The sequence below is a fragment of the Aulostomus chinensis genome, chromosome 19, assembly GCF_037954235.1.
Source record: "Aulostomus chinensis isolate RoL2024-O1b breed Wild chromosome 19, RoL_Achi_v1.0, whole genome shotgun sequence".
In the NCBI taxonomy this organism is placed as follows: Eukaryota; Metazoa; Chordata; class Actinopteri; order Syngnathiformes; family Aulostomidae; genus Aulostomus; species Aulostomus chinensis.
The window spans coordinates 20,052,955-20,075,465 of NC_141338.1; the positions used below are offsets into that span (position 1 = coordinate 20,052,955).

At 46.0% G+C, this 22,511-nt stretch overlaps 1 protein-coding gene across 1 annotated transcript; it reads right to left on the reverse strand.

The window, feature by feature from the left end:
• Positions 1-14,125: 14,125 nt before the first annotated feature.
• LOC147244326 (uncharacterized) lies at positions 14,126-21,942 on the reverse strand. The gene is made up of 3 exons (XM_086187609.1): positions 21,806-21,942; positions 20,315-20,519; positions 14,126-15,158 (listed from the first exon to the last, which is right to left on the reverse strand). The coding sequence occupies exons 2-3, from the start codon at positions 20,485-20,487 to the stop codon at positions 14,726-14,728; spliced, it is 606 nt and encodes a 201-aa protein (XP_086043735.1). The 5' UTR covers positions 20,488-20,519; positions 21,806-21,942; the 3' UTR covers positions 14,126-14,725.
• Between the last annotated feature and the right edge of the window lie 569 nt (positions 21,943-22,511).

Genomic DNA, 22,511 nt, shown 5'->3' on the forward strand with positions numbered 1-22,511 from the left:
ATGAGATGACGAGCTTTGTCATCTTGTGATAATGAGATACCAGCACGTTGGAATAGGATCATTTTATTTGTTCCAAGACTACCAGGAGCATAGCAATGTTCACAATCTCGTGACCACGATTAATCTTTCATTTTTACCAGATAATTGCATCAAAATATCGATTGCACACGGTACTGACCTTCGCCTGAACCTCGACCAGCACTGTCACGATCATGTGATGCAGCATCCCTCGTCACCAGTGTTGAGGCCTCAGTGTACCTGAGCAGCAGGTCTGCACATGGTAGGTAAAGCTCTGGTCAAATATCCCTCGTCTCTGTATTTTAACACTCAAAATGATCCACAATAAAATTACAGGAGACATTGAAGGCAACCTGCTGGGTGAAAGAGCGAACTCATGGCTGCCCTTGCTGGTGACTCCTTGCCCTGTCCCGGAGCCGGGCCCCAAGCAGCGGTTCAATGCGGCCCACTGCAGGACTTGAGCACGGTTTGAAATGACAATAGGCGCTAAAAGCCTGAATCCAGTGCCTGCATGATCTCGGGGTCACCCCAGAGAGGGCTTGTGGCATCATCATGGAGAACACACGCCACTATGATGTCACAAGTAGAGGAGAGCAACACCCTGCCCTACAAATGAATGACCTGGAGGAAGACCGTCTCAACAAGGTTAGACGTGCCGGATGGAGGGACTGTCCAGGAGACACAGTCTGCTACACCCTGTGTGAACCAGTCAAAGAAATCCTTCATATTTCACTCGTTCTTTATTTCCTCCAAATGTAAATTCAACAGTCGGTATTCACAGGCCCATATTATTCCATTAATTCACCTGTGAACATGCACCCACCTGTAATTGATGTTTCAGTACATCTTTTTCCAGATCTGCTGAGTGATGTGTTGCTCCAGGTACGCCGCTTCCAGATCTGTTCATCTCTTTATAAGAGACGTGAGGGTTTGGAATTTTCCTCCTGATTGTATGGTAAATGTTTTGGAGCATTAGACACGAAACAGTGACATCTGGTGGTTAGCAGACATGATGGCGGCTCTTGCCCATTAAACAATCACAGATGTAGCCAAACGCGACCGAATGGTCCGTCCTGACACTTTGGGACAACAGAAAAGGGGGACAAGTGTTCAGTTCCCTTATGAATAAAAACCGTACGTTTTATCCAAACCTTGTTAATCAGTGTTGCAAAACTTTGAATGTAATACATTGAGAGAAAAAGCGATCATTGAATAAATGTATTCGTGTGTATTCCCAATCCTCCAGGTCACCGTGATTCTTACGAATAATCAGTTTGAGCAACTTGACTCACTTCTTGTAAGTCCCTCACATCCTTGAGTACACATTCTATCGTCTGGAATGCCTCAAATAGAGGAACTGATGTGTGTGATTGTATGAATCTAATATAGACTATAGTTTGCAAATAAGTATCAAGGTCTGGGAGAGTGTGATCGCATCAGCTCAGTATGCAGGCAACCGGGGTTATGGATTTGTGCTGGACCCAGTATTTCAGGGGAGGGGGTCCCCGGACCTTGGTATGTGTGCGTCTTTTAAGTACCTATAAACAGAAGGAAAATACAATAATTTCACAACATGTTTTTACAGAAGAGAGATGATGTGGATTATATTTATATTAAGTTAGACAAAGTACCTCTGGACCTCTGTGATTTCATTAAATTGACCGTAGGTGTGACTGAGAGTGTGAATGGTTGTCTGTCTCTATGTGTTGGCCCTGCCATGGACTGGTGACCCATCCAGGGTGAACCCCACCTCTCACCCAAAGGCTGCTGGGATAGGCTCCACCCCCACCCCCGTGACCCCTAAAAGGTAGAAAATGGATGGATGGATGATTCTGAGTGGCCAACTGTTCGCCCAGTGCTTGCTCCTGGTGGGGTGGAAGATGATTGGTATGTAGTATATACATCATACTGAAGAAGCCTACTACCAGATGAAGAACTGGTGCTAGCATGGTCGGGTGGAGCAGTGGATGCAGAAGCAGTGTCATCATGTTCATGTTTTGCCTGGAGATGCTTCAACGTAGAAGTGTTGCTGCTGTAAGGTGTTGTTAGGTGAGATCAAGTCAAACCTCTCCCATGCTCGTGAACATTTCCTGTTATCCATCACGACACGTCAAGGCAACGGGAAAATTTGACTCAAAAAGTGTTCTGAAAGTTTCAACACTTAAGATTTATCGAACCAGTAACGGGTCACGGGATGATACAAGCACCGGTGCCCCTGTGTCACATGTCCCATTTAAACGTTTCAGTGACGTCCGAAGCTTGGGACGTCGTCAGTCACGTGACCTCACAACTTTGATACGCGCTCCGATACATTGTGCAGAAGCAGACCGCTTTGCGGAAGTGATACAGGCTTCGGTGCCTCAGTGCCAGGCTTCTCAACCCTGTCCTCAACCCTCGTGTTGGGTCACAGATGATCTTCTCACCGAGGCTTGTGATGCAGGAGCACGTGCTGGTCGCATGGGGAACTCCCTGTCACATCTCGTGTTGGCCCTCTCAGCTTCAATGTGGACGCTAAGATCATTGCTGATCAAAATTCCAAATCTAGTAAGGATTTGACTTAAAAATGTACACTTTCATTTAAGTTGTCTCAGTCTCCAAAACACACCTGTGAGAAGTAAAAGGAATCCATTCAACAGACATTGGCCTTTTTTTCCAACGCTGTCTCAGTCCAGTGTGAGGACTTCTGCCTCCGATTAATTGAAGACCTCATATATGCAAAGAGCCAGCAAACTGAGCTACCAGTCCCCAGAGAGAACCGAGCCTTGCTGGCTGTCAACAACGACAGGGCAGAATTCTAACGAATTATCAATCACAACACCTACGTCCTTTTCCTCTCCAAGTAAAGCAGGAAAAGGATACAGGTGTCACAGTCGATGGTGCACTTAAATTTCACAGCCAAATTTCTGGAAAAAAAAGCTTAGAAAACAAGTTGTATGTTACTGCAACGGTAAATTGTCTTAAAATACCACTGATTAAAAATGTCTGGATTGTGCCCCTCTGATTAACCCATTTCCTTTGGCGGTGTAAGACTTTCATATTTTTAAATCAGCAAAGAAAGTTTCATGAAACAGGTTATATCTTAAGTTATAAACATATATGAAAAATAATCTATATTTATACAGAGAGATATGCACATATATACTTTATCTCAACATCAAGGCTTGAGTCTTTGAAATTAATACACGACAAATGTTGTTGTTACATTAAGTTGCGCCTTTGGGCAGAAACATCTGTGGAGTGCATCAAACAGGAAGACTACAAACAATGAGACTGTGTGTGTGTTGTTAGCTACACATCAAACAAAGACACCTGCAGATCCACCAGGATCAAGATCAGTGGATCAAGATCAGTGGATCAAGATCAGTCTGATGGCTGGAAGCTTCATGAAAGAGAAGGGAGATGTGAATGGAGAACATGAAGCAGCACTGTGGCAAGACCGCGTTTATATTTCTGACATTTCTGTCTTAATTGATGACATGAAATAATAATGAGTTCTAAAGGTGTCGGCTACAGATGTGTTTTGCATCCACTTGAAAAAATATTTGCTCTTTTTTTTGTGTAAAAGTGGGAAGTGTGCAGCCGACAAAACAAAAAAGAACACGACAAAATACTGGACAAACAAATGTGGACAATCACAGTTATCCTTTTAGTGATTGTGTGGTGATAAAGTGTGATTTTTAACAATGATGTGCTGGCTGGTGTGTGTGTGTGTGTGTGTGTGTGTGTGTGTGTGTGTGTGTGTGTGTGTGTGTGTGTGTGCGTGTCAGTGTGAATTTGGAAATAAGAGTGACTTTCCAATTTATGATACAACATCCAGGTAAGAAAGAGAGAAAAGATAAAACAATAGCAGTGCGAGGTGGGAAGAGGTTGAAGACCGTATCAGGTCACTGGGGAGGCAAGCAAGAGGGCACCCCAGAGACCACCTGGCAACACAGCCGGGGGTTGCAGAAGGAGGAACCAGTTTTTCCTTTGGTCCTTGAGGGGGCATGGGAGTTTGCCCAACCAGCCTACATGGGTTTTATGGACTTGGAGAAGGCATTTAACCGTGTCCCTCAAGGAATCCTGTGGGGGGCGGGGGGGAGTATGGGGTATTGGACAGCCTTATTCAGGCGTTTCCCTCCACGTATGACCGATGCCAGACTAAACACCTCCCTGGGAGTGCACATGAAAACTCGCCAAAGACCCAGGACACATTGGAGAGACTATTGGTGAGTCCCAAGTCCGCATACTTCTATACTTCTATGCTTTCACGGTACTATTAGGACTATGATTAGTTTGGTTTTGGATTCTTCAGTTTCTATTCATTGTTCAGTTTGGTCGTCCACGTGTTTTCACACTTTTCTGTCTTATTTTGTCAGCTCTTCCCTCCTGTGTCTTTGTGTGCTTCTCATTTTCTGCCTTTGTCTGTTTCCATCCTCTTGAGTTCTTCACCTGGGCCTTGTTATGTAATCAGTCCTCCTCTTAGTGTTACTCATCCTATCAGCATCAAGTTGTCCCATTCCTTTGTTCTCTGCATTTGGGTCCTGCCACCACCATCACATTCATTTGTGGGGGACAGATGGTTGTACAATTTAGAGATTATTTTGGGGTGTGCGAGAGAGAAGCACTGCCAAATCTTCACGGTATCACTGGTCCATTCCTTCTGATACCAGTCTGACCATAGTCATTTCCACCATCGTCACCACCAGTGTCGAGACTATGGGGGACCTAACGCATAGCTGCTAAATGTCAAATGTCTCTATCTACAGAACAGGATGGGACTGCCACTCAGTAATTCAAGTGTTCAGTTTCGTAATATGGCACATTGTTATTTTGTGGAAGACAGATACAGCAAATATGGCAATAGCAAAAAATTATGCTTGTCAGTTCCAAATTATGCCAACTGAATTTGCTCCCTGACAAGAAACTCATCTGAATCCTTCTCAGCCAGAACGAACTGATTTGTCAAGGACACTCTGAGGACCGGCCCCAAATGTGACAGGCAAATAAATGGCACAGCTAATATGGCTGCATTCAGGTCTTCATTTGTGAGGCTGTCAGATCTTCAAGAAAGTCCCAAACAGTGGACTTTGCCCTCTGCTCTCTGTTGTTTGCATTCCTTTTCACTCTTCCGGGACTCTCCAACCTCGCCAATGCTTCACTGACCTCATCCCTGAGATGAGACGTTCGCTGATTTAGCTGTCAACATCATGTTGTAACAGCCAAATGCAACCCAAAACACTGTTTTTTTTCTGGGAACTGCTTGAAATGGTCTGCTGATTTGTGCAGCCTCCAGCAGTGTATAATTCAGCCATCCTCACCAACACAATAGTTGATATTGCTATAAGATGATGACAATGCTAACGTAAGAGCCAGCATACCAATGTGCTGTCGATGTATAGAGGTTAATGCTTGGAAGAGCACTGTTTGAGGGTTCTTTGTTTCGGCTGATAAGCGGCAACAAGCAGCAGAAACTACAGACCTTCTTGCCAGTTTGAGCTTGTCGCATGTGTTCTTTAAGTCTGATGATGCAGAGGTTAGCATTGCATGAACACAGGAAGTGTCTAAGATGAACTCCAAGAAATACAAGTTATCACCAGAACGTAATCATCACTTCAACACACCATCAAAATAGTTCATGGAAGGGTGGCAGATTCAGGGATTCAGAAGCAACCACTTTAAGAGAGACTTGACCACAGATTTTCTGAGGTAGAACCCCAATAGAAGATTTGTAGCTGACAAAGATTTGATCAGGAGATTCAGGCAGAGTCCTTCAAACTATACTGCTCTTAGAATAACCAAGGAGTATCCTGGCACATCACCAAGTTGGTCTTGTGCCCAGAGTTGCCATCACAGATGTAAGTATTCAGAGACTGTAAATACAGAAACATCTGGAGGAACAGTCGGGGTACACTGACTTTGTCACAAATGTTCTACATGTAGACTTTGGAGGTTTACTGTGCCAGGTTCAAACTATGTTCATAGAATTTGTAAAAGTGTGAAGTGCAATCTTAAGACTGCAGCAGACCTCCTTCTGCACAGTGCAGAGTAAACTCGATGCACTCTCTCTCTTTGAGCCCACTCTAATAAAAACACTGTCAGTGCTGAATTATTAGAATACAATTTTATCTGGAACCATAAATGCTGTCTCATGACTGCCATCTTGTGTCATTTTCTGGCCAAAATCCAAAGTGTTCCAAAAGAAATTAAATTATTCCCAAATGGGGCTTTTCAGACGGCTTGAGGTGCATATAGCTGGCTATCATTTCCTTTAACTAAAAGTAACTGAATTTGTGGTGCCATAATATCCAACTAATAATGTTTGTTGTTTTATTTTTTAATACCAGCTGCCTCATCTCTCCTCACCAGCAGCAAGTGTTTAAATGATGGTCCAAAGTTTAAGAGCACCAGCATTGTTTTGAAAAGCCACTAGCTTGCTAGGACTTGTACAATTACTTCTTAGTTTGGGATTTTATCATTGAATGGTCCCAAATTATACAATAACACTGTATGTACTGATGTGTTGGCGGGAGAGGGAGAGGGTGAGCAGGCGGTCGGCAGAGTTCTGTACAAGCTGGAGTTTGTGGATTGTTTTGGATGAGGTGCCATAGAGGATGCTGTTGCAATCGTCGAGACGTGATGAAATGAATGCATGAATGAGAGTTTCAGCAGCAGAGAAGGGGAGTGATGGGTGGAGGCGAGCGATGTTCTTGAGGTGAAAGAAGGCAGTCTTAGTGATATTGCTGATGTGTTGTGGGAAGGTAAGGTTACTGTCAAAGATTACTCCAAGGTTGCGGGCTGAGTTGTCGATGGTGAGGCGGAAGCTGTTGGTGGTGGTGCTGAGGGGTTTGGGGCCGATAATGAGCATGTTTGATTTATTGTAATTAAGCTGCAGGAAGTTGGAGTGCATCCAGGATTTGAGGTCAGTGAGGCAGTGGGTGAGGGTGGAGTGGGTAACACTGGTGATGGATTTGGTGGAGATGAAGAACTGGATGTCGTTGGCATAACAATGATAGTGAAGACCATGGCTGCAGATGATATGACCAAGGGGGAGTAGATAGATTATGAAAAGGCGGGGTCCAAGGACTGAGCCCTGGGGGACGCCTTGGAGGAGTGGGACGGTGGAGGAGGTACAGTTGTTAATGCTGACAAACTGTTGTCGGTTGGAGAGGTAGGATGAGAGCCAGGAGAAAGCGGTGCTGGTGATGTTGAGGGAGGTTTCCAAATGGGAGAGGAGGATGCTGTGGTTGATGGTGTCGAAAGCTGCTGTCAAATCGAGGAGGATGAAGATGTTGAGGTTGCTGGCGTCTGCAGAGAGGAGGAGGTCGTTGGTGATTTTCAACAGTGCTGTTTCAGTGCTGTGATGAGGTTGGAAACCTGATTAAAATGGTTCGTAGTGTTTCCATCCTCTTGAGTTGGAGGAGAGGTGGATTTTCAGCTGAGCGGCGACGGCACCTTTGAGGATTTTTGACAGGAAGGGGAGGTTGGAGATGGGTCTGAAGTTGCTCATGGTGTCGGGATTAAGGCCAGGTTTTTTTGAGGATGGGCGTTATGGCGGCCAGCTGGAGCCAGAGCATAGGGAGGAGTTGATGATTGATGTAAGGAGAGGAGAGATCATGGAGAGGGAGTCCTTTACAAAATTGGATGGGATGGGGTCAAGGGCACAGGTGGAGGTATTCATGCCAGCCATGAGCATAGACAAAAGGGCTGGTGACACAGGGGAGAACTGTGATAGTGGCTGGATGGTGGAGGAAGGGGAGGCAAGAGGGTCTGGGCAGAGACTGGGCTGAGTGGGGAGGCAGTTGTGGATCGTTTTGATTTTTTTCCTGAAAGTGAGCGAGGAAGGCGTTGTATTTGCTGGTGGTAAAGGATTCAGAGATATTGTTTTGGGGTTGTAGGAGCTTGTTGATGGTGGAAAAGAGGGTTTTGGGGTTGGAGGAGCTAGAGTGAATGAGGTTAGAGAGGTAGGTGGTCCGGGCTGTGTTGAGGGTGTCTTTGTCGAGGTGGAGGTGGTTAGTGAAGGCTTGAAGGTGGACTGTAAGGCCAGTTCTTCTGTAGAGCCTTTCAAGCTGGCACTTACGAGCTTTTAAGTGGCGGAGATCAGGAGTGAACCAGGGAGCTGAGTGGGTGAAGGAGACGGATTTGGTTTTGATGGGGGCCAACTGGTCGAGACAGGACAGAGAGTGTGGTTGTAGTAGTCGAGGAGGTCAGCGGAGTTGACAGATGGGGGTGAGGGGAGACAGCCATTCGGTTGGCGAGAGCTGTGGAAAAAGCAGAAGGAGTGATGGGTTTGAGATTCGTGAAAATTATTTTGGGTTTGTGTTTGGGGGTGGGGATGGGAATGTTGATGTCCAAGGTTATTGCCAGGGGGTCGGAGATGCTGAGGTCAGAGCTGGAGAGCTGGTTAAAGTTCAGGCCAGTAGAGCAGACAAGATCAAGGATGTGGCCGTGGGTGTGGGTGGCGAAGTTAACGTGTTGGGTGAAGTTGAGACAATGCAAGGGATCCAGAAAGTCGGTGGCAGGTTTGGAGATTGTGTTGTCGATGTGGAGGTTGAAGTCGCCCAGCAGGAGAACAGAAGGGGAGAGAGCACAGAGATGGGTGAGGAGGTCAGAGAGGTCGGACGGATAGGAGGGGTTTGGCTTTGGAGGGCGGTAGATTAATGCAGTGACTAACGGGGTGGGGCCAGACAGTTTAAATGCAATGTGTTCAAAAGAGTGGGCAGAAGGTGTGGATGTGGGGGTGTTTTTTATGTCCTTCCTGTAGAAAACAGAGATGCCTCCTCCTCTCCCCTTGGGGCGGGCTTTTTCAAGGTAGGTGAAGCCAGGGGGTGTGGTCTGCTTGAGGGTGAAGTAGTCCAAAGGTTTATTCCAGGTTTATGCAGAGGAAGTCCAGTTTGTTGTATGTGATGTCTTGCCTTTATCAGCCGGACTACTTTGCAGTGGGACCGCATTGCAGTTGACTCGTTTACGTTTGATGCTGTTGGCTGAAACTGGAGTGTAAGGATGGAGAGCTGGCGAGCAACAGGGACAATTAACAAGAAAGAGAGACAGGACACTGATGGTGAATCGACAGCTGTCGGAGGTGAGCCACGAATATTTTTGAAACTTAAAAGTGGGACCTGAGTTGGAAAATGTTGGGAGCCACTGGGCTTTGTCATTCAGGCCAGATCCCATCCCTGAAATAACTGAACAAAATTCCGTCAAGACCCCAAATGTTTCATCTGATACACAAGTGTTAGCTGCATGGCCCCTCCCCCCAGTCCCGTTCATGAACCCCAAATCCACCACTTCAACCACCACCCGCTCGACTGCAGGTTTACATGGAGCGATGATGTGATGGTTCTCTTAGATAATAAAAATGAGGAGAAAAGCGACCGCACAGCAGTCAGCATTGGAGAGGTGCTGACCCCAGTGAGCATTTACACATCTGCTGTTGTGTTTTCTTTCTCAGCTGAATCTATGTTTGCTCATTGATGAAAGTTTGTGGAAGCGATGTGACTGAAGAGGTCTCCTGCTCTCTCTGCTCACATTCCAGAAATGTATGTGTCTGCAAAGGAGAGGTCTTCATCTCCAAATCAGTACCAATCGTCCCTTTTGACCTGCAGGCTAAACTGTTGGACGCATCGTGAGGCTTTGCCTGAAAGGTTTTGCAGCCTGTTTTGGACAAGTATTTGTGTTTGGAAGCTCAGCTGGAGACGGTGTGTTGCATTACTATCAATTGATAGTTATCAGTAAATTAATATAAATGGAGATATACTGATTGATTTGAGAAAATCATGCTCTTCTCTGTTGACTGGCTCACTCTGGCTGGATGCAAGATTGTCTGAGTGGTGCTGAGTCTCCGAAGAAGTCTCCTACCACCCCCACCCCCCCGCCAATCACATTGGTTAAATGTTAAAAAAAAATTCTTACCAGCACATTTGTTCCAAGCTGCACATTAAAGAGACACATCATCTCTTTTGAAGCTGACTCCCACTTACCTATGCTGGTGTTCATGCTCAGAATCATCCATCTTGAGGAGCAAGTGAATCTGAACTATCCCTTTAAAGGCAGCAGGTCAACAGCAGGGGGGTGTCCCGTAGCTCTTGCTTCACTGACATATAATCTGTGCACATTGCACAGAAACAAATGATCCAGACATTGAAAGCACCAGCTGTATCTTTTTATTGGTGAAAGTGCACGACAAAAGACAGTGTGAAAGCAGAGAGGGCGTAACAGATACACAGATAATGACGTACTGTCGTTGTGTGTTAAAGGCTAACATCAGTATTGCTGCGCGTGAAGAGGTGTGCTTGCTAGTAGCTGTTTCTAGAGGTTTAACAACATAATACTATTGAATGAATTGAATATCAAAGAGCAAGGTTCTGCTTTGGATGACTTTTATGAGTTGAGTGAAACATAAAATCAACACAGAAAATGGATGATGTAGTATGTGTGTGTAAAAGTATATTTTGTCACGGTAGCCACGTCACAATTATTCAACCCCTATATAATATGGTGGTTTTTAAAGCTTTAATGGAGTGAAACATAATTGAGCCTCGTGAACTCTGCAGTAATCTGTCGTGGTCGCCTTGGGACTTGTGTTCTGGCTCTGTTTTACCTTTTGTTAGAGTTTGGCTGAGATGTGGGCGGAGCTGGAGCAGCTACATCTGGTCATCACCCTCCTGCAGTCCACACACCTCCAACCTGTCAGCTCATCTAGCAGTCTCCACTCACCGCCTATTTAACCCTGGTTCAGCTCTCCAGTCTCCACCAGATTGTCTTGTCGTCATCATCAGAAATCTTGTGTTACTTCTTGTTAGAACTCCTGTGTATCGACCACGCAGTATTACTCCGACTTTTGAGAGTAGCCTAGTGTTTTTGTACCTTTGCCCTGTGTGACTGATTCCCTGGTTTTGATGACAGACTTCGTCTAGCAATTTTTTTACGTCTGCCCTATGACTTTGGTTTCCCTTTTTTTTTTAATATTGGACTGTATTAGACCACAATTAACTGCTCATCCCTGTCTCTGCATTGTCTCAATGTCTGCCATTGAGTCCTACAGCTCGGTGCCTCGCCATGACAGAAAAATCTGGCCAACCTACGGACTCAGCAGACACGACTCCAGGACCTGCTCACGTCCATCAGGCTCTATCCCAGCAAGGAGCAATCACAACAGCAAGGCAAGGCAAGGCAAGGCAATTTTATTGGTAGAGCCCGTTTCCACCACCAGTTTGTCTCCAGGCTTCATGGCATCATAACAACATCCTCTGCCCTCAGAGCCTCACATCGACTGAGGAAAAACTCCATTGAAAACCCTTTTAACAGGGAAAAATCTGAGAAACCTCAGGGTGAGCAACAGAGGAGGATCCCTCACCAGGACGGACAGACGTGCAGTAGATGTTGTTACAGACAAGAAAACAGTTTACAATGCAGAATGTGGGAAACATGGAAATGTTAATAACAGTTGAAGAAGGAAGCTTCTGGACGAGGAGGCAGGGAGAGCAAGCCAGCTTGATGGGGGACTGGATGGCAGACTGGTTCATGGAAGGGGAGGCAGGGAGAGCAAGCCAGCTTGATGGGGGACTGGATGGCAGACTGGTTCATGGGAGGGGAGCGCAGGGAGAGCAAGCCAGCTTGATGGGGGACTGGATGGCAGACTGGTTCATGGGAGGGGAGGCAGGGAGAGCAAGCCAGCTTGATGGGGGACTGGATGGTAGACTGGTTCATGGGAGGGGAGGCAGGGAGAGCAAGCCAGCTTGATGGGGGACTGGATGGTAGACTGGTTCATGGGAGGGGAGCGCAGGCCGGTGTAACAGTAGGGAATAAAAGGGGGGGGGGATGCAGGCGGCGGTTGGAGCAGAGAGATGGAGCTCTGGTGGATCTGTGGAAACACAGAGAGACTGAGAGACACCAAGGCCAAACTACAAATTGCAACAAGTAATGGTAGTGACAGTTCCAAAATGTGAGGGGAGGAGAGGAGGAGAGGGGGGGAGAGGAGAGGAGAGGAGAGGAGGGAAGGGCTCCATGTAACCTGATGTGTCCCCCAGCAGTCTAAGCCTGTAGCAGCATAGCTATCAATGGTTCAGAGCTACCTGAACCAGTCCTAACTGAAGGCTCTGTCATAAAGGAAAGTCTTAAGCCTGGACTTAAACGTAGTTAAAGTGTCTGCCTCTCTGACCCATGGAGAGATGCTGGTTCCACAGTAGAGGAGCCCAGTAACTGAAGGCTCTACCTCCCAGTCTGTTTTTAGAGATACTGGGAATCACTAAAAGACCTGCATTCTGGGAGCGGAGTGCTCTGGTGGGACAGTAGGGACTAATGAGTTCTTTCAGAGAGGATGGAGCTTTATCATTGAGAGCCTTATAAGTCAGCAGAAGGACTTTGAAGTCGATTCTAGATCCTACAGGAAGCCAGTGGAGAGAAGCTAAAGTGGAGAGATGTGTTCTCTCTTCTTAACTCCCGTCAAAACCCTCCCTGCAGCGTTCTGGACCAGCTGGAGACTCTTTAGAGAGTATTTAGGACATCCTGACAGGAGAGAGTTGCAGTAGTCCAGCCTAGAAGTGATAAATGCATGCACCAGTTTCTCAGCATCACTCTGGGAGAGGATATTCTAATCTTAGCAATACTGCACAGACGGAAGAAGGCGGTCCTAGTCACATGCTTTATGTGGGAGCTGAAGGAAAGGTCCTGGTCAAAAATGACCCCAAGGTTCCTCGCAGTTGTACTCGGGGTCAACGTGATGCCATCTAGAGTAGAGATCCGATTAGAGAGTGTGTCACTGAGGTGTTTAGGTCCAAACATGATGACCTCAGCAGTGACCAGCCCTCACCCCCCTTGCTAATAAGATTGATAATCTGTTGTGCTCTCGCCGCAGGGAGAAGGTTCCAGAGGCGCCACTTCTGCTGATCCTCAGCGGCGCTCATCCTGATGCCATGACGCCTCCTGAGGAGCCCGTGCAGCTGGGTTGGGCTCAGCTCACTCTGGAGGAGAAGCTGTGGCGCAGGTTGGGGAGTGAGTGCATCCACTGTGACCACAGGGGACATGTTATTACAAACTGCCCCTCTCGGCCAAAAGAGAAGGCTCACCAGTACCTGTGGAAGTCCTGGTGAGCCAAACCACAACCCCACTTCTCTACCTTCTCGGACTTTTGAGATTAGCCTAGTGTTTTTCGTACCTCTGCCCTGTGTACTGGATTTTTTTTTTTTTTAATCTTGGACTGTATTAAACTACTGAGACTACTACTCAAATCTCTGCATTGGCTACCTGTGTGTCTTAGAATAGACTTTAAAATACTGCTTCTAGTTTATAAATCTCTTGATGGATCAGGCCCAAAATACTGAGCTGCTTCCACACTATGAACCCTCTAGACAACTTGGGTCGTCAGGGACTGGTCTGCTAACTGTTGCCAGGATCAAAACAAAGCATGGTGAAGCCGCTTTCTGCTACTATGCCACACAAGCAGGAAGACGCTCCCGGAAGACCTTAAATCTCCCCCAACTCTGCTCATTTTTAAAACCAAGCTAAAGACCTTTATGTTTTCTATTGCCTTTAACTGCTGCTAAAGTACTGCACTTTTATTGACTGGTAGCTTTATTTCCAGTTTTTTTTCCTTATTTTATTTAACTTTACAGGTAAAGGTGTTGTGATTCAAGAAGCCTATGAGAACGCTAGGCCCTGACATGATGACGTCTTCCTGGTATTTCACTTTGCTAAATGCTATGCATTTGCTTTTGCTGCTTGTCTTAAACAGGACCTTTGTAAAGCACTTTGACTTGCCCTCGTGCATTCAATGTGCTCTCTAAATCAATCTGCCTTGATTTGACTAGGAACTGCTCATCCCTGTGTCTGCCATTGGGTCCAACACCATTTGCTTCAGCTATGATGCATAGATAAACCCCACCCATGAAGGTACTCAAGGTGAGTTTAAATCATGGGAAAGACAAAGGAGCTTCCACAAAAAAACAGAGAAAGATTATTTCATCAGTCCTGAAGGGTCTTGGGTATAAGATTTCCAAGAGACGCCACTGAGCATTATTAGAGTTTTAAACTTACACTAACAACGCATTCATGTCTGTTAGCTAATACATTAGCTAGCAGATAAGCATCAAGATATATATTCTGGATTTTAACCTTCCACCCTCTCTCTCTCCTTGTGCTAGCGCCAGTGTAGTGGCACACTTACCATGTTTATGTAGAGAGAAATGTTTTCACAAAGCCCTTCATTAATTTAGACCATGAAAACAAGGTTGATTTTGAAATATGACCTGACCAAAATGTGCAAAATTGATAATACATGTTTTATTCTCATTAATACTTGGTTTATCTCAAGCAAAAACACATTGTTATACTTGTAAATTGTATAATTTTTGAGATTTCTTGAATGAAAAAGTGTAAAAATGTCCAACGCAGACATCTTCCTATGAATGTACAGCATTTATTAAGTGAGATGCTTGAAAGGAAGTCGACGCGTACATGAACTAAGATTCAGATTTTTCTTGTGTTAGTATTTTTGTTTTCCGACTTCAGTATAACCTAGTAAATTTCAACAGCCCCACATACTGTGGCTTATATTTCCACATGAGGATTTTGGGCTGTTGTATTATTCTGCTTCGATAGTTATCAACCAGAAAAATAAGAAATAAATGTAGGAAGCTTAATTTTCATTATGATCTCAGCATTCCAACGAAGAAGGGAACCAGATTTACAAATGCAAAGTTGCAAAATCAATCATGCCCCATGGTGAAGGTCAGAGAGATGAGTGTTCGAAGAGAATGACCCTCGATTGGCTGGACAGGCTGGAGAGCCTGGAGGGCCTGAAAGCGCCGATCCGAGAGTACACATCTGCATCTGAGCAGGCACCCCATGACAGGTGAGGGCTCGGTGGTGTGGTGTGTATCACAGGCAGACAAAGAGGGAGAGCCAGGAAGGGAGGTGTCTGGAGAGGTGGTGGGGAGAGGGCAGGTGGTGGGGGAAGAGGCAATGGGTCAGGAGGAGCAACCGGTGGGGTGATGACATCAGGTGTCAGAGTGGTAGCAGTTTGAATAGGTGGAGGAATTTCAGGCACGGTCCTGTCTTTGGTTGGCAGCTCCTCATAGGATGCAGGGTGCTTGAGAGTGTAGGTGGCAGTGTGGTAGAAGCTGCAGTACTCCAGAGCGTGCCTCGCCCTCGCCAACCTCAGCCTGCACCACACAAAACAACACACATCAGTACTTCCTTTGGTTCCACCACTTAAACCGACCAATAAAAAAAAATGATGAAACAATTGAGTTGTTCCAGACTTCTTGAGGAGCAGAATGTATTTTTATCTTATTCTCTCCACATGTCTGGTAACTTCCCACTGGTCGTGTTGATTAGATGTATGAATGGTTCAGCCAATATGTCACAGTACCTTTTCAAAAAAAGAACTCAGAATAACACCTTCATCATCGGGATGTTTGCGTGCGGGTGGGTGTACATTTTTAATAACCTCAATGATTGAAGACCCCTTATTCTTCTATTATCAGCAGACCAAACAGGTTGTTTCAATATATTGGCAAGTTCAACAAAAGACCCAATAAAATGCTCATGAAATGATCCTATCCTAAATTGATGTGTATTTCTCTTAAAATTGCTTCCTCTGCCTGGGTTGTGGCGAGCGTGTGACCTCACCTCCTGTTTCTGTGGTTGCTGAACGTAGTGCCTTGCTTTGCTGCGCTGGCCAAAGTGTGATCATCCCTGCTACTTCCTTACTTTGTTGACCAATTACCTGCCAAACCATTGTCCATTGTCTTCCGCTTATTCCTACATTAAGGGTCGCGGGGGGTGGAGCCTATCCCAGCGTCAAAGGGCAAGAGGCAGGGTTCACCCTGGACAGGTCACCAGTCCATCACAGGACCAACACATAGAGACAGACAACCATTCACACTCACAGTCACACCTACAGTCAATTTAGAGTATCAATCAGCCTCGTCCCCTCTTGATGTCTTTGGACTGTGGAGGAAGCTGGAGTACCAGAGAGAACCCACACAGGAACAGGGAGAACATGGAGACTCCACACAGAAAGAACCTGGAACCTTCTTGCTGTGAGGAGACAGTGCTGACCGCTGCACCAGCGTGCCGCCCACCTGCCTTACCTAATTGCTTTATTCAGCCAAAGTAGAAAAGACCATCTCTCTGCCTGTCTGAGGGAGATGAAAACTTGGAGGACCCACAATTTCCTTTTATTAAACTCTGATGAAACTGAAGTTCTTGTGCTGGGCCCAGAACACCTTAGAAACACCCTGTCTAATGAGACAGGAACCCTGGATGACATCACCCTGGTCCCAGCACTACCATAAGGAACCTAAGAAAGAAATTCCAAATAATGTGTTGCTTGGAAACTTCCCACCTGAGTGAGGTTAGAAATCCATGTGCCGTCTGTGTGGCTAAGCAGCGGACCTGGCAGGAAGGACCTGTTTCACTGAGGTGATGACACCATCCGTCAACTTGTCAGTCACTAGTTCCTCCTAAACTTTCACCATTACTTGTTTTAAAATCTCTGTGTCCATTCCAGTCTGTTTTTAGGGACAGACTGCTGACTTTCTTATGAGGTCCGATGCCTTGTATTTGGACGTTGCTGCACTGAGCATAACACAGAGGTACCAAAGTAAAAAAATCAAACATTGGCAATGGACTCTGCTGAGAGACAGGCGGTCTGTATTGATGCGATTTCTGTCTTTCTGCTGTTAATTCCTGACTCATAAATACCAGTAAATTATCGCAGGTTGCGTCATTCGCTCTCAGCATTGAACGTCTCTGGCCCATCAGCTGATCTCTCTGGCTTCCTCTCGCTCCCTGATCCAACAAAATAAGACGGTAGTTCATTCAGACCTGGACTACACTTAAATGAATGTGTTTCTAATTGCATATTTCTATCCTTTTAGAAAAAGAAATCCCTGTCCACGCAACAAAAACATCTGTCCACACATGAAGACAAAAACAAACATGATGGCTCCAACACGCATGATGACAGGCCAGTAGGGGGCAGTGAGGGATGTGTCAAATACCACAGAAGAACTCCCTGAACAAGTGCAGTGAGCTGTTAGCGGGCGTGATTAAAAAAAACAAGTGAACAGACAGAAAGGAAAAAGAAGTTCTGTGGAGCGAGAAAGCAAAAAAATGAATCGGCCGCCGACGTGGTGGAGTTTAACATCACATTACAGTCCAAGGCCACTAAAGCCCCAGAAAACTTTGACGTAGTGGCGTGATATGAAGTATGCTGATATCTTGATGGAGTTCAGGAACAGGATCCTGACAAAGAAGAGGTTAATAAAGTTGGGAAACAGTTTCCTTATTCAAAGGACTCTGCGAGAATTGACGGTTGGTCGATATTATTGCGTTGTCCAGACTTTAAACCAACGGACGCCGTGGACTATTAACCCCTTGACGCTGAGTTTTGCTAATTCAGCTTCCCCTCAGACTGCAGCTGAGATCAGGTGTGTGTTCCTCCAGCGCCGGTTTGTGCACGTTCAGTACCTTACTAGGAACCTGTAACGACAATCAATGTTTGACCAGTTTTACCACTCAGGCCTGCTATGCTCATTTGCATCATAACTAAAAGTACATCTATTCTATGTACTATGGACAAATTAACAACCAAGGGTTACGTAATATTGGGCGCCACAATATAACAACTGTCTACTCAAGTTTGGTCCAGGTGGTGTGTTGTTACTCTTAAACTACAGCAAGTGATGATGAATAGACAGACATGGTTTGCTGGGCCCAGTGCTGAATGTGCTGCCCGGTTCACAAGTGTGACTGCGTCTGTGACTGTCACCTCCTGGAGAGAGGTTCTTTATTTCTGGTGGGTTATAAATGTTGAATGAGTCTTGGTGATTTTGTTTTCAACTTTCTTTCCCCACTGAGCCGCAACATCAGCTGGAACTACTTCGTAGAGCAGCAGCAGGATCACAGCTGACGTCACTCACAGGTCCAGTCGTCACCAACAGAAACGAAGCATCGCTACGTGGAGACGGACTCGCTGCTGTGACGTTCGGGCTCCATGAAGATGGTCCTCAACTCACGGACGGTCTCTGACTTTACCGTCACTGCTGCCATGAGGTTTTTTAATTGCATTTTTACAACTATTGGAATGACTAGTATGACATAAAATTTGGTATGAATATTCATGTTAACCTCAATATGAATCACAACAGTCATTTGATGGACACTCTGACGTTATTACAAACCAATGAATGAGCAGATGTGGATTGTTGTGGAGGATGCATTGGAGTTTGTGGACAGACATTTTTGGACAGTTTTGCTGTTATTTGTCACTGATGGCCGGGGTCACCCATCTTCCCCTCTGAGTATTCTGGCATCACAAAGTAGTGACATGTCTTTGTGGCTTATTATGTGTTTCACACATTTGTGAATACTTGGCAAAATACACTTTTTGGGTGACACATTGCTGGTGCAGTGGTCAGCACTGTGGCCTCACAGCAAGAAGGTTCCAGGTTCCAGTCCCGGCTCCATCACAGGATCTTTCTGTGTGGAGTCTCCATGTTCTCCCTGTTCCTGTGTGGGTTCTCTCTGGTACTCCAGCTTCCTCCACAGTCCAAAGACATCAAGAGGGGACGAGGCTGATTGATACTCTAAATTGACCGTAGGTGTGACTGTGAGTGTGAATGGTTGTCTGTCTCTATGTGTTGGTCCTGTGATGGACTGGTGACCTGTCCAGGGTGAACCCCCCCCCCCCTTGCCCGTAGACGCTGGGATAGGCTCCAGCAGCAGTAACACACACCTGTGTCTCAGCAGTAACACACACACACACACACACCTGTGTCTCAGCAGTAACACACACCTGTGTCTCAGCAGTAACACACACCTGTGTCTCAGCAGTAACACACACACCTGTGCCTCAGCAGTAACACACACCTGTGTCTCAGCAGTAACACACACACACCTGTCTCAGCAGTAACACACACACACACACACACACACACACACACCTGTGTCTCAGCAGTAACACACACACACACCTGTGCCTCAGCAGTAACACACACACACACACACACCTGTCTCAGCAGTAACACACACACCTGTGTCTCAGCAGTAACACACACACACACACACACACACACACACACCTGTGTCTCAGCAGTAACACACACACCTTTTTCTCAGCAGTAACACACACACACCTGTGTCTCAGCAGTAACACACACACCTGTGCCTCAGCAGTAACACACACCTGTGTCTCAGCAGTAACACACACACACCTGTCTCAGCAGTAACACACACACACACACACACACACCTGTGTCTCAGCAGTAACACACACTTGTGTCTCAGCAGTAACACACACACACACCTGTGCCTCAGCAGTAACACACACACACACAACACACACACCTGTCTCAGCAGTAACACACACACACCTGTGTCTCAGCAGTAACACACACACACACACACACACACACACCTGTGTCTCAGCAGTAACACACACACCTGTTTCTCAGCAGTAACACACACACACCTGTGTCTCAGCAGTAACACACACCTGTGTCTCAGCAGTAACACACACCTGTGTCTCAGCAGTAACACACACACACCTGTGCCTCAGCAGTAACACACACACACACCTGTGTCTCAGCAGTAACACACACACACACACACCTGTGTCTCAGCAGTAACACACACACACACACACACACCTGTCTCAGCAGTAACACACACACACACACACACACCTGTGTCTCAGCAGTAACACACACACACCTGTGTCTCAGCAGTAACACACACACACCTGTGCCTCAGCAGTAACACACACACACCTGTCTCAGCAGTAACACACACACACCTGTGTCTCAGCAGTAACACACACACACACACCTTTGTCTCAGCAGTAACACACACCTGTGTCTCAGCAGTAACACACTCACACACCTGTGTCTCAGCAGTAACACACACACACCTGTCTCAGCAGTAACACACACCTGTGTCTCAGCAGTAACACACACACCTGTGCCTCAGCAGTAACACACACCTGTGTCTCAGCAGTAACACACACACACCTGTCTCAGCAGTAACACACACACACCTGTGTCTCAGCAGTAACACACACCTGTGCCTCAGCAGTAACACACACCTGTGACTCAGCAGTAACACACACACACCTGTCTCAGCAGTAACACACACACACCTGTGTCTCAGCAGTAACACACACCTGTGTCTCAGCAGTAACACACACACACCTGTGTCTCAGCAGTAACACACACCTGTGTCTCAGCAGTAACACACACCTGTGTCTCAGCAGTAACACACACACACCTGTCTCAGCAGTAACACACACCTGTGTCTCAGCAGTAATACACACCTGTGTCTCAGCAGTAACAGTCTGTACAGCAGCAGCAGGATTACGGCTCCAGCGAAAATCCCCAGAAGCACCACCACCTTGATGTCCAAGCTCCAGCAGGATTTCCCAGTTGGTCCAGCTGAATTGCAGGTCCCGGGGGGCTGTAGTGTCTGGAACTGGTATGGTTCCTCCATGCCTCGTTTGGGATGATAAGGGCAAGGAGTGGCTGGATGGGGGTTAGCAGGGGAACAGCAGAGTCAGACTGGGGAGGGATCTGGAGAGAAGAGCTGCTGGATTCCAACCAGTCTTTGTGCCATGGTTCAATCAAGTGACGACCACCAAAGCGTCACTGAGTGAAAGTGAGCTCCCAGTGTACTCTGGCAAGTGGTTTCATAAGGTGAGAAGTGTGCATACAGGTGACCGCCTCAAAAGGTTCAGTGCTCTGTAACATAAAATGCTCTCAATCACTGCGCTCGAAGTTGGCAGCATAAATGAAACACAAACCCTGTCTGTGGGTCACGTTCTACCAAATATTCCCTGAACCTCATCCACAAATCCAGTCTGTAACACTCATTTAGGATGAAACAGACAGAGCAACAAGAGAAATGGGACAAGAGTGACTTTGTAATGGCTGAAAAGGTTTTTGGTGAATTCAGTAGCAGCGCGGAGTTTTATCTTATATTTCAGTCGAGACAGGGCTCAGTCTGGTAGCCAATGGAGGAGAAGTGGGACTGACCAGAGAACAAAATGATTCTCTGTACCACAAGTCAGCTTTTCTGTATGAAACAGCTAATATCAGAGACTAAGTTGCTCACGTACAAACACATGAAGTACCAGGCCACGAGGTACAAGGGGAGACGTTTATGTGAGGTACTGCAGTTCTTCAACAGGGTGCGGGGACAACTTTGTATTGTCTAAAACTTTACTTTCACTACAGTAAATATCATATCAAATTTGTTCATATTTGTGGTTCTAACATGTAACTACACAAAATGAGAAGATGAATTTAAGGTTCATTTACATACGGCAGGTCAAAACAAAGCAATGCAAGCCCGTATGTTTCTTCCTCCTAAAAATAACCACTAAACAGTAGTACTGTTCCAATCTTACTGATACCCATTCTAGGTGGTAAATATACTTTTATAAAGTCCTACATTTTGAGGATAAATACTGTATATTTCAAAACCTTCATTTCAGAGTTTTCCACATCTTAAATTCTTGAGGGTTTTTTTTTTTTTTTTTAATTCTGTTTGATTCAACTTGAAAAATTTCACTCGGGATTTTCCCACTGAGGAGCAACACGCATCCTTGCTGTCAAGCTGCTGGAGATGCTCGCTGCACTTCCTCTGGAGCTCCGGAGCTATGCACGCATGTTTAGAAAGTGGTCACGCGTGAATATTTCTAATGAGATCTGAAGCAAGAAGATGTCTGAGTCGAAAAAAATCTAGGATAACCAAATTTTACGACTCACTTAAGGCTCAGGTCAAGATTTAAACCAAACAGGATACTTACTTCATTTAAACTTCTGGTGCTGGAGGTAAATTTGTAAGAGAAAAAAGAAAAAAGAAAGAAGAAGCAAACGCGAACACAACGCAGCAGTGGCTGAGAGCTGCGTGGCTTTCCAGGACCGAATGCAGGATAATGAGCTCACACCACTTGAGGACGGAAGCCGGCAAAAATAACAGGAAACAGATCACTTCCTTGACACAGTGCCGAGATGTGATCAGAGCACTTCCTCTTGCCATGGTTACAGGAAGCAGCTCGAGGATGCCTTTTTTTTTTTAAGTGTGGGTCCGAAGAAAATCCTGACTATGAACGTTAATAAACATCATCAGTCTTGGAGGATAAAAGTAGATTAAGACTGTCATGACGTGTCAGGAAGCCACAGCCAAGAGAATCAACAAGTCTTGTAATGAGGAAACAACAACTGGGACTACACCACCTGAACATAAGATTTTTAGCTTTTTTGGAAAAAAAAAAAAGAAGAAGAAATGCTGTTTAAATTTTTATTGTCAGTAACACTGAAGAAGCCTGGATTAGTAATGCCAGCGGAGGTGAACTGATGCGGAGGGACATAGGGGGACGGTTTGATGGGGTCTGTGTTCAGGTGAGAGATAAATGACACAAAGAGACCCGACGCAAGTCCAGCTCTCATTTATCAGCCCAAGCCTACAGAGGCAACGATGGGCTCTGACTCAATACCCCTGCCTGCCTGGCA

Excerpts from the sequence above, each read along its gene's own strand:
- LOC147244326 (XM_086187609.1), bottom strand. The coding sequence starts at position 20,487 with ATGGAGGAACCATACCAGTTCCAGACACTACAGCCCCCCGGGACCTGC. Across the intron at positions 15,159-20,314 it reads CTGTTACTGCTGAGACACAG|GCTGAGGTTGGCGAGGGCGA; the intron begins GTGTGTATTACT and ends TGTGTGGTGCAG.